At 37.4% G+C, this 12,616-nt stretch overlaps 1 protein-coding gene across 1 annotated transcript in view; it reads left to right on the top strand.

Annotated features, from left to right (window-relative positions):
* LOC133529336 (ubiquitin carboxyl-terminal hydrolase 32) overlaps window positions 1–12,616 on the top strand; it is a 110,050-nt gene that overhangs the window by 9,809 nt on the left and 87,625 nt on the right. The window contains exon 4 of the mRNA XM_061867032.1: window positions 1,266–1,494. Within this exon, the coding sequence (XP_061723016.1) occupies window positions 1,266–1,494 (229 nt within the window). The remainder of the gene's footprint in view (window positions 1–1,265; window positions 1,495–12,616) is intronic.

Here is a 12,616-nt window from a genome sequence, read left to right as displayed (position 1 = left end):
CATGACGCATTAGGATTTCAATGACAACATTACCACTCATTGCACCTTTGGCCTTTAAAGACGTCATATTATAATCGTGTCTACAAAAAGCCGTGCCTCTAGACGCCACGACGTCATTTAAACGTCAATAATTACTGATCAGACTCAAATAACTATATGTAACTTTCTGTACGCCTTATTTTATTTGCCTTTTGTTTAGTTTGTTTTAATTTTGAGTAAATTATCTCCTCTATCTTAACACTTTCCCGATTACATCCTTTAGGGAAGGTATCGAGTTTGAGATGACAGCTGTCACAGAAGTTATGTGAAAAATATTATAAGTAATACAAACTATTGTACCTACCCGCCAATTGTACCCGGGTATGTCCTTAAACTACGTCCAAAAGAGAGGTATGGGCATTGTGAATGTCATCTCGCTTTGTGTGGCCGCACGGCGCAGCGAATGTCATTCTAGATCTAGAGCGGAGCCCAACTGGGGAAGTCCTCCACCTTACAGAAAACCGCAGCCAAATAACACTAGACCCTACTCATAGTGTCGTGTTCCTGCCGGTGAGTAAGGTTGCCAGAACTCAACCAGGGGGGGCGGGGGGGATGTTAGGGTCGGTAACTCATCTGGAGTTGCAGGCGTACATAGGCTACGGAAACTGTTTACCATCAGGCGGACCGTATGCGTGTTTGCCACCGACGTAGTATAAAAAAAAATTAAGTGCTGCGTGATTACAAATAAGTGTTATCGTTTGCCAATCAATTTATGTTATAATAATGTCATATACATTCCGTTTTTTATCCCATAGCCCAGTATTTAATCCATCGCTTCAATCAATAGTCCTTCATTTTATATTCCATCAACTCTCAAATAGTCCTGACACTCTGGCGGGTGCTGCCGCTGCGTGCGTCCCATGACACGGGCTAGGGCAGCATCCACTCGGTGTACCCCTTACTTTTCATTAAAGTGTCAAAAGGGCTCTACGTGTTGGGTTCGGCTCCGCGCACTTCTCCCAAAAGTCCGGAACACCATTGTTCCACAACAACATAGCTTTTAAGTTTATACTAATAACGTTATGGATCAATGATCTGAATTAAACGGTTTTTTTTTTGTTCCGAGATGGGAATGATATGTCCTATATTACTTATTTATTAATCTAGTTACCACAAAATAAGGCGTCGTGCATCACCATCTACTTTACGCGTCTTAATTATCGCGCTGGCGCCTTATTGGGGTATCGCGTCCTTGACGGCAAAGCTAACCTAGCAATTGTTTTCAGGACATAATCGAGCTAGAAAAATGTTTCTGGTCTCTCCGCAACTCCGCGCCCACGGGCCAGCTGGACATCGAGAGCCTCGCGCCCCTCCTGTCCCACCCGCTGCCCAAGGCGGCCGTTGCGGGCGTGTTCCTGGCTTTCGACGAGAACAGAGACGGCCACGTCGACTTCAAGGAGCTCTGCTGCGGGCTCAGCGCCGCCTGCAGGGGCCCGAGGACCGAGAGGCTAAAATGTAAGTACTATTATACTCATCAACATCTCCTAGCGGTTTTCGACCACAGCGACTGCGTTCTCAGGCGGCGCTGGTGCGCTCTCAGGTGACTGATATAGCCAATTTTTGCAGCAAATGTGCGGCCACACTCCCTACAAGTCCGCACCCCTCCGACATGATTGTAAAGTATGGCCGCAGGCAGTTCAGCTCGTCGCGCTTAGCGTCGAGTTCTGTGCGCCGCCTAGCTTCAAACTGACGCACCTGCGTCTGCACAATATGCCTCCAACGTGGACGGTCGCTGGCTAGACTCTCCCATTTCGTTGGCTCTATATGAGCTCTCTTCATATGCCGCTTCAACACATCTTTGAACCGCAAGAACTGGCCGCCTTGTTTGCGCTTTCCATCTTGCAGTTCGTAGTAGAAGATGCGTTTCGCGACTCGGTCTTGGGACATGTGGGAGACGTGACCGCACCATCGTAGCTGTCGTCTCATTAGGTAGATCTCTGTTCCAGCGACATCGGCACGCCTAAGGATCTCTGTTTCTAACACGGTCAGACATTCGTCTGCCCATTGGCACATTGGGATTGTCCATTGGGACGCCCATAATTACAACTACAATAGGGTTGTTTCCAATTTTTTGAAACGCTTATATTACGTTCTATATTAACTAAAAGTTGCCCTAAAATTCAACTTTTATACTAAAAACGGCTTTAAATATGTTATATTAACAAAAGTACCTGGGCGACCGAGCTTTGCTCGGCTATAACTATTTATTGTAATATGGTGGTGTATAGGTGATAATCTTACCTACATTTTTTTACTAAATAAAACTTGTCTAAAACAATAAAAATTAAAAAATTATATATAAACTCGAACATATAAAAAAAAAAGTTAGTCACCGGGCGAGATTCGAACCCGTAACACTCGTTTAGCAGTCCGCGTCTTAACCCGCTGATGGACCAGACGGACAGTGGCGGCCGTAACACGAAATTAGCGACCATATTCTGCGTCGAAAGAAAAACGCATGAAAACTCGAAAACACGCGTTTTCCCAAACATAAGAATAATCTAGATAGATTGTATACCCCCAAAAACCCCCATATACCAAATTTCAGCGAAATCGTTAGAGCCGTTTCTGAGATCACAGAAATATATATATATATATATATAAAAATATATATACAAGAATTGCTCGTTTAAAGGTATAAGATATGTTTTGACAGATGCTTTCGCGCCCAAAACGCTCTTTGAAAATTGTATGACGTCACAGTTTACGGTTTGACACATAACTACATACACACGTAGAAGATACGAACTGTCAACTGACATTTGTCATTTGTTGTTTATCGCCTAACTGTCAACAGTGTCAATCCGAGAGTTGTGACGTCATTAGAATCTTCAATGACGTTTCGAGTTTGGTCACGTGACGTGTGCCAAAAGATATTTTAAATTCAATATTTACAAAAATATGGTCATTACAGGTCCCCTAAAAGTAGTTTAACATGTTCATATAATCCAAAAGAATTTATTGGGATACAATTCTGCCCTAAGATTTGTAGATGGAAACAACCCTATTATGCTATTAACCTTTTAATCGCCGTAGACTGATATATGAGACATACAATATCCAGCTCTTTCGCCGTAGTCTGATGAAAAATTCTAAGTGGTTAAAAGATTAAGCCTGGCTTAACTTTGAACGAATTATTTTGATGTGTCAAACTTGAAATGTTAGTTTTCGGATATTGTAGGTAGGTGTTTTCATATTTAATTTGACTGTGACAGTTTCCTGTACAATTTTACATTTTAAAGCCACAGCTATACTTTGTCACAGGCACGACAAACATGAGTATATGAGATTATATCAAAAAGTCTGTTTTAGCTTAGTTTTAACTATTTATTTAATGTAACACGGCTGAAATGTGAGTTCTTAGATATTATATTATATATGTGTTTATTCCTTATAGTACTGTAACAGCTGTATTTCTGTACAATTTTGCGTCTTAAAATAGCCACGAAAAAAAATTAAATAAAGACCGAAAGTTTCGTTGCTCTGCTTAGACCATTTCAGTTGCAAACAAGCCGCAGTAGCAAAAAAAACGCGATTTTTTTTCTCACTGACAGCCAAAGTAGACTTACATTCGCGACACAAGTTAACAGCAACTATTATGTCCTCGTCAATTGCTATTTCGTAATAAGCATATAAATAATTATTTCTACCGAGCAAATCTAGGGTCATTTGAATCTCGATCTCGATAATAAGCTTTATTGCCATGACATTTGAGTTCACTATCGTGTAAAAGCCGTCCTAAATAAAGACTACCGATTGTTTACTTGTCACAAAATTACCGCCCACGTCACTGCTTGCTCAGTGACGTTACGGCAAATATGTCTGTGTGACAATTTCCTTATGGCAACGAATTTTGAACTTTATTGCAATGAGGTACGGTGCAAAGTTGGTGTCTATAATTTGAACTAATATTTCTAGTAGGTAGCTACGTTCTCAGACAATTCTGTAATCAAGCATAGTGGTGGTCCAAAAAAGGTTTTATGTTAAATGAGACAATGATGTGAAAAAACCTTCAATTACCACAATTTCCGTATCTTGGGGTCGTGAGTATCTAATTACCAAAACAAAATCGAAACAAATTAGTTACCGATATTTTAAAAGACGGTACTTAACACTAGAACAATTAACTTTAATAAGAAATTAAGAAAACTATTAGAATAGAATAGAATAGATTAATTTTTATTCGTAAACACAAACAAGACACATTAAATTACATGATATAACAAAAACAAAGGAAGTATAAAGTGCCACGAAATGTCCTCATCTCAGCATGTTGCTGGCGGCTTCCAGCGCTGATCTTCCGATGAGACCATCAAGTGAGGAAAATCACGAAAGGTAACAGACAAGAAGGAAAAAGACATAAAATAATATAGAGTGAACAAATTGAAAAATAGATTTCTTTCTACCATTTTTTTGCGTGCACACAGTCGCACTTCTCACTCACTACATACAAAATACAATCTGTAATGACGACAGAAATACATAGAAAATGACACACGTCAAATACAAATCTTGCACACCTCGATCTCTTTTTGTGTACGGACGAGTCACAAGCACCGCCATAGGTACAGTTGTGCCTATGTTTTGGCAGAGGGGAAATAGTATGAATGCCGACTCCCTTCCCTGTGTTGTTCGAAGGGCCTAGTGGTTAGTGATCCTGCCAATGAAGCCGATGGTCCCGGGTTCAAATCCTGTTAAGGGCATTTATTAGTGTGATGAGCACGGATATTTGTTCCTGAGTCATGGGTGTTTTCTATGTATTTAAGTATTTATAAATATTTATATATTATATATATCGTTGTCTAAGTACCCTCAACACAAGCCTTATTGAGCTTACTGTGGGACTTAGTCAATTTGTGTAATAATGTCCTATTAAATTTATTTATTTTATTTTATTTAAAATATCATAAAACCTACAATGTTTCATATTTAAATACGCTTCAGGAGCCGAGTGTCAAAAATATCGGCAACTAATATGTTAGCACCTTATATAAACTGGCGTCATACTCGTATATCAATAAAATATTGTTTACTTTCCCTTATACGAGACAATAGTGCCTCGCTTGTTAGGGAGGCATGAGCCGAGCCGATACCAACACTTATACCATCGTTCACATTCGTCACAATCAAGTTCCACTGAAGGTGAAGAGTTAAACTGTTGTTGTTAGAGCCACTTTAGACTATTAAAAGCAAAGCTTTAAATCTGACTAGGGAATTATATAGAAACTTTCATTTTTAAAAGTATAGTACCTGGGCGACCGAGCTTTTTTTTTTTTTTAGTTACTATTTATTGTAATATGGTGGTCTACAGGTGATAATCTTTAACTACATTTTTTTACTAAATTAAACTTGTCTAAAACAATAAAAATTAAAAAAAAATATATAAACTTGAACATATAAAAAAAAAACAAAAGTTAGTCACCGGGCGAGATTCGAACCCGTAACACTCGTTTAGCAGTCCGCGTCTTAACCCGCTGGACCAGACGGACAGCGGCCGGCAACACGAAATTAGCGACCATATTCTGCGTCGAAAGAAAAACGCATGAAAACTCGAAAACACGCGTTTTCCCAAACATAAGACTAATCTAGATCGATTGTATACCCCCAAAAACCCCCATATACCAAATTTCAGCGAAATCGTTAGAGCCGTTTCCGAGATCACAGAAATATATATATTTATATATATACAAGAATTGCTCGTTTAAAGGTATAAGATTAAAAATGTAGTCTGTTTCGAATCTCCGTCGAACTTAGCGAACTCGGCGCTGTCAACTGGACAGAGAAGCATGGCGGTATTTGGAGTCAGGGGCCAGGATCCACTTCGGGTCGCTGCGCAACAGTAATACAGTCACGTCTGAAAATATCGATACGGAAAAAGTGACAAAAATATGTATACACGATCTTTTTGCCCATGTATTCAGGTAGTGTATACTGTATACATATTTTAGCACTTTGTCCGTATCGATATTTTCAGACGTGACCGTACATTAGTAATGTCTCACATTTAATCAAAGCGTAAAGTCATAAGGTTTTAATATCATGACCATGTTTTTCAAAAATTCAAAAATTCTAAAAATTCTAAAATTTATTCTGCAAGTAGGCCTCAAGGGCTCTTTTACAAGTCAATACAACATTTATAGTAACATCATATAGTGACATGAAAAATACATAACAACATTTATAAATGAAAAAACAAAATAATATTAATTCTATGTATTTAAATAAACTTTCTGAACTAGGACTAGAGAGTGGCATAACTCAATTCACTCGAGAGGAAAGTAAAGGAAACGTTATATCAAAATCCTGTATAGATCATATTTTTTTGAGGCCGACCAATTGCCACTCTGTACATACCGGGGTCATTAACATATCTATTGCTGATCATTACATAACAGGCTGTGCGCTAGCGATATCCGGCGCAAACGCCCGTGCGCCCGCGGCGCGATTAATCACCGTGCTAGACAACGATAAGGTCGATATTGCGCTGCAGCAGGTTGAATGGGATGAAGCACTCGCCTTCAATTGTCCGAATAGAATACTTAACTTTGTTAAAGAAAAAATACAAAATGCATACGATGAATGTAAAAAGACTATACGGTGTAAAAATATAAAAACAAAATGTAAATGGGTAAATAAAAAAATGTTAAGAATGTGTAAACAAAGAGATAAAATGTACAAAATTTGGAAAAAAGCTCCGGAAAAAATTGAAAACAGAATTTTATATAATAAGTATCGTAACAAAACAAATAAATATATTAACTTTATTAAAAATAGGTACATTAAACAAGAAATTAGTAAAATTTTAAAAACTCAAAAAAAATATGGCGCACAATTAATGAACTGTGCGGCAAAATAAATTATTCTATTGATGATGTAATTATGAAACATTTTAAAATGAATGAAAGAGAAATATGTAGTAATTTTGCCCAAGAATTTCATAATAATGTAAATAAAATATCTGTTGCATGTAAGACACAAATTCTGGACCATACTGGGTTTGCCGGGGGCGCAGATGTTTCAATGAGGGTTAAAAAAGCGACATGTAATGATATTTTTAAAATAATTAAAAGATTAAATGATAGAAAAAGCCCGGGTTATGACAAAATTCGAGTCATAGACATAAAAAAAAACTGTCGTAACATTACACCAATTCTTACTCATTTAATTAACACCTGCCTTGCCACATCTGTATACCCCGACGAACTCAAAACGGGTATAATACGCCCTATTTACAAAAAAGGAGCACATACAGACTATAACAACTATAGACCAATTACTATATTGCCGTGTATTGACAAGATAGTTGAGAGATACCTCGGTAACGAAATCAGTAACTTTTTGATTCACAACAATATAATTAACAGTAAGCAATACGGTTTTCAAAAAAACCGAAGTACCTCTCAGCTACTTTCTGACTTTAACAATGAAATTAACGAGCACATGCATGAAAAAAGGCATGTACTCGTTGTTTTCATTGATTTCAGCAAAGCATTTGAAATGTTAGATTATGAAACATTGTTTTACAAACTAGAGCAGAGCGGTATACAGGGCCCTTTGATTAAATTGTTAAAAAACTATCACAAAAATAGACATACATTAGTAAAGATAAACAACACATACAGTGACGAAATAAAAACCGAAAAAGGCACGGCTCAAGGATCTATAATCGGCCCAACTGAGTACTTGCTGTATGTTAACGATATGTGCAACATAATAACTAAAGGCTCTGTCTATCAGTTCGCGGACGACACATGCATTATCACAGCCGACCGCGACATAGCTACCGCCGAGCGCACAATGCAATCTAATTTCAACACCATCTGCAAATGGGCGCACGACGTTGGTTTAGTAATTAACGCGCAAAAGACGAAAATAATGCATATTCGTTCGGCGCACAATAAAACTGCTCGTGATATTACTGTGGTGGCACACACACATAGCTGCCTGCACCAGCAGAATATCACAACGTGTAACTGTGAAAATATCGAGGTGGTCACAGAACACATGTATCTCGGGTTAATAATCGACCACAGATTCAACTGGGGGCCGCATATTAACTATGTGTGCGATAAGTTAAGAGCCATTCTAAGCAAAATGTCAATCCTAAGGTATAAATTACCGTACAAAACCCTACGTATGCTGTACCTAGCCCTCGCTGACTCTGTGATCGGTTACGCTTTGAGTACTTATGGTAAAACCTATAAAACATATATAGAAAAAATATATAACTTACAAATAAGATTATTGAAGACACTTGTACCTAAGCATATCAAAAAGAAATACGAAACAGAATATGCACAACTTTTCAAATACTGTAATGTACTTCCGGTTCAAAATAAGTGTAAACTAGCCATACTAACAGAAGAATATCACTATGTTACTAAACTAAAAGTAAACAAAAGATGTACAAAACTAAGAAGTCTACAGAGACAAAACAAATATTGTAAACCCAAATATAATAACATATATGGCACTAGGCTGTATACATATATATTACCTAAAATATTAAACGATTTGCCAGAAGATGTTCGTGTAAAGTACTTAAATGGTAAACATATAAAAAAAGTAATTAAAATGCACTTATTGACATCAAACGACACAAGCTACTTATACTAAGAATCCTACAATGTTTTCTTTTTTTTAAATTTAGACATAAGACATTAATATATGTATTGTTCTCTGAACTCCCCATCGGCACACAAACCTCCTCAAGGTTTTGCCTACGATGGGTCTTGTATTAAATTATAGACTGTAAATTGTTTGTTTATTCAATAAATTAAAAAAAAAAAAAAAAAATACAACAGCCAATACCTGGGTAAACATTACATTATAATAATCTTAAAATAAATAATTAATACAATACAATAGAGATGTATAGTCTCTATGGTTAAAAACACATTAAATCTGGAGATGTAAAAGGTCCCCAATGTCAGAGTACTAATACTAATAAAATTTGGAGGTGTAAAGTCTCTCCAAGTGTCAAAATAAAATTTATACTAAATAAATAAACCGCGTCTGGACTGTTAAACTAGCAGTCTCATAAACTAATTCTACATTCTGTACATAACTAGTATGTACCAAGTCAAGTATATTATACAATATGACAGAGACGTATAGTCTCCACGGTTAATACATTAAGTTTGGAGATGTAAGATTTGGATGTTTTAACCCTGCTAGCCATCCAAGGCAAGGTCAGCCATGCACACACGTGGTTTGGCGGTCAGGGCCGGGGGTCACCCGCCTATTGTCTCACACTGGTAACTTACGCTACGACTGTCGCTTACGCAACGACAACAAACGAGGGATGTCGCGTTTTGGCGTTGCTATTGTTCTTTCGCCATTTTGTCATTTGTGGAAATAGGTTAACTACGTGTATATTGGCATGAATTATTTTAAGAAAATAAAAGCGCAGTAGGTATGCTCATTTTAAATCCGTCGCCCACATAACAGTTTCTGCTTTTGATTGATTTCTATTTTTCTACAGTCTAGATTTAATTTGTGATCCATTTCGTACCTTACCACAGTGACAATAGTATAAGGTCTCAATTGACTTCCATGTTGCTTGTCACTGTAAAAATAGCATAAGGTCTCAATTGACTTCCATGTTGCTTGTCACTAACAATAGTATAAGGTCTCAATTGACTTCCATGTTGCTTGTCACTGTGACAATAGTATAAGGTCTCAATTGACTTCCATGTTTATCACTGTAACAATAGCATGAGGTTTCGATTGACTTCCATTTTGTTTGTCACTGTGACAATAGTATAAGGTCTCAATTGACTTCCATGTTGCTTGTCACTGTGACAATAGTATAAGGTCTCAATTGACTTCCATGTTTATCACTGTAACAATAGCATGAGGTTTCGATTGACTTCCATTTTGTTTGTCACTGTGACAATAGTATAAGGTCTCAATTGACTTCCATGTTGCTTTTTTTTTATTTATTAACACAAAAATTTATACATTCTCAAGATAATTCCAGCGAACAAAGCCTCCTAGGGCTTAACTGCCGCTGTAATCGCTCTTACACTCTATAATATTATAAGTAGGTTTATTGTTTTCATTTTAAAACCACTGTGACAATAATATAAGGTCTCGATTGACTTCCATGTTGTTTGTCACTGTAACAATAGTATAAGGTCTCAATTGACTTCCATGTTGTTTGTCACTGTGACAATAGTATAAGGTCTCAATTGACTTCCATGTTGTTTGTCACAAATTAAATCTTTTGAGTTTTGACTGTACCTGTACACTACATTCTATATCAATGAAAATGGATCAAATTGTATGAAGATGCTAAAGCAACTTATTGCGTTTGAACGGCGAAGAAGTGTATTCCGCTGTGAAAGTGTGTTTTCTCTTATTTTAACAAGACACGTTTTTAATTCTCATATATAGTATTTATACATCTTGTAACGTCATCTATTTGCAATTAACTGATAACTGAAACTCGTAACTTGTTTGTTTAACTATTTTTGGCATAACGTTTTATGGCATGTGTAAAAAAACTTTTACGCGTTAAATTTAGTTTCTTTGAATTGACTTTGACTAAGTATTTTTATAGCAAATCTTTATGTCTTGATAGCGATCAGGGGAAAATATTATTTGGTTTACTCATACAAGCTGACCAAAGTAACCATCCGAATCGTTTTTGCATATTCGAGCGACAGTCGGGTACTGAATTTCGAATATCGATGATTATCGATGTTCGCGATAGGCCCTAAACTCTATTCGATTATTCATTACACTTCTTTAAATTGGCGAACGATTTCGGTCGACTTCCGAAAGTGGCAGTTTAGAATGATTCACGGTTAGTTTCATTAGACTTAAATCGACCAGGAGATGCATGTAACTCTTCATCGAGGGATCTCTAAACTACGGCACGCGATTGCCGATTATGTCCGAAAAAGAGAGAAAACTTCATATAAATCTAAACGGAATCCTCGGGGACGGCCGAGTTTTGAATTTCGATTGCTCCATTTCGTGTTCGTCGTTTAATAATATCTCCACTACTAAGCATATAAATTCTACTAATAGAATTGAAAAATAGTGGAGATCGAGTAGGAGAAAGGAGGACCACTAGATTCCCAATTTCTATCGCTCGAAAATAGCGTTTCGCCGTTTTCCCCAGATTTTCGAGTGACGAAATCGAGCGCTCGAAATTCTATTATCGCCCCTCTGACAGTGGGCCGCCGGTGAAAAAGTTTGGAAACAAAATAAACCCCTGGTGGCTTAAATGATTCTACGTTCAATTTCTTCGGTTTAAATTAAGAATCATCTCATTTTGCAATAAATCAAGGCAACCACATCTATTTACACCTTAGTTTTTATACAACGGCCTTGCCTTACCGATGCACTTACACGCGTGGTTGAAATGAATACTCTATTATTTTGACCAGAAGTTGACCTTATGCCTTGGTAATAAGGTTTACGAATGGGCAGATAACATTGAAGATGGTACTCGGTAAAGGTAGCACGCATCGGAGGGCAATAATAAGGAAACTGTGGTTGGCTCTTATTTCTGATGCGTATTAGATTTATTGACGTAATATATTGTAGCAAAGTGTTATTGATCGTAGATAAGGTGTAAACCAGCGGTACTCAACCTGCTGCCCGGCGGGCCTTATACTGTGGAGATCCAACAGGTGATGCTGGTATAGATGCATGGGCGAATCAACTTTATGACAAATATGACCGACACAAATCTGTCCACAACTCATAAACTTTCACCTTGAAATAATGGCTTTTCTATATTTTGGTTTATGGTGTACGTTAAAACATTGCAAGCCCCATCTGTTAAACCTTCTAAACAGAAACTATGTATATTAGAAGCCCGATTTTTGGTAGCTCCAGAGACTCTGAATAACGCAAGAGACATCCAGAACTGTCGGTCAAAAAGTTTATTCGCCCGCATCGCTTGCCATCTGAACGTCACCTTTAAAAAAATCATCTTGCGAGTCGGACTCGCCCACCGAGGGTTTCGTACTTTTTAGTATTTGTTCTTATAGCGGCAACAGAAATACATCGTCTGTGAAAATTTCACAGTGATAGCTAATTAAATATAAATATTATAGGACATTATTACACAAATTGACTAAGTCCTACAGTAAGCTCAATAAGGCTTGTGTTGAGGGTACTTAGACAACGATATATATAATATATAAATATTAATAAATACTTAAATTCATAGAAAACACCCATGACTCAGGAACAAATATCCGTGCTCATCACACGAAAAAATGCCCTTACCAGGATTTGAACCCGGGACCATCGGCTTCATAGGCAGCGTCACTGCCCACTAGGCCAGACCATTCGTTAAAATTGAATTGAATTGTTAAACGTCATCTTTTGACAATCAGAGTAAGGGCCATCCACACTAGCGTCTCCCGAGCGTCGGCGTCTAGTCAACTCTTTTGTTTGACTTTAACTTTCACTATTGATTTCTATTTGTTCGAACCTTATGCCCTGCCCGAGTCTGTTTCCGCGTGAGTACAATCTGGATCTCTTCAAGGCAAGAGTAAATAGGTATCAAAATTCAAAAATTCAAAAAAAAATTCTGCAAGTAGGCCTCAAGGGC

The sequence above is a fragment of the Cydia pomonella genome, chromosome 20, assembly GCF_033807575.1.
Source record: "Cydia pomonella isolate Wapato2018A chromosome 20, ilCydPomo1, whole genome shotgun sequence".
Classification (NCBI taxonomy): domain Eukaryota; kingdom Metazoa; phylum Arthropoda; class Insecta; order Lepidoptera; family Tortricidae; genus Cydia; species Cydia pomonella.
This window is presented reverse-complemented; position numbering and strand designations above follow the sequence as displayed.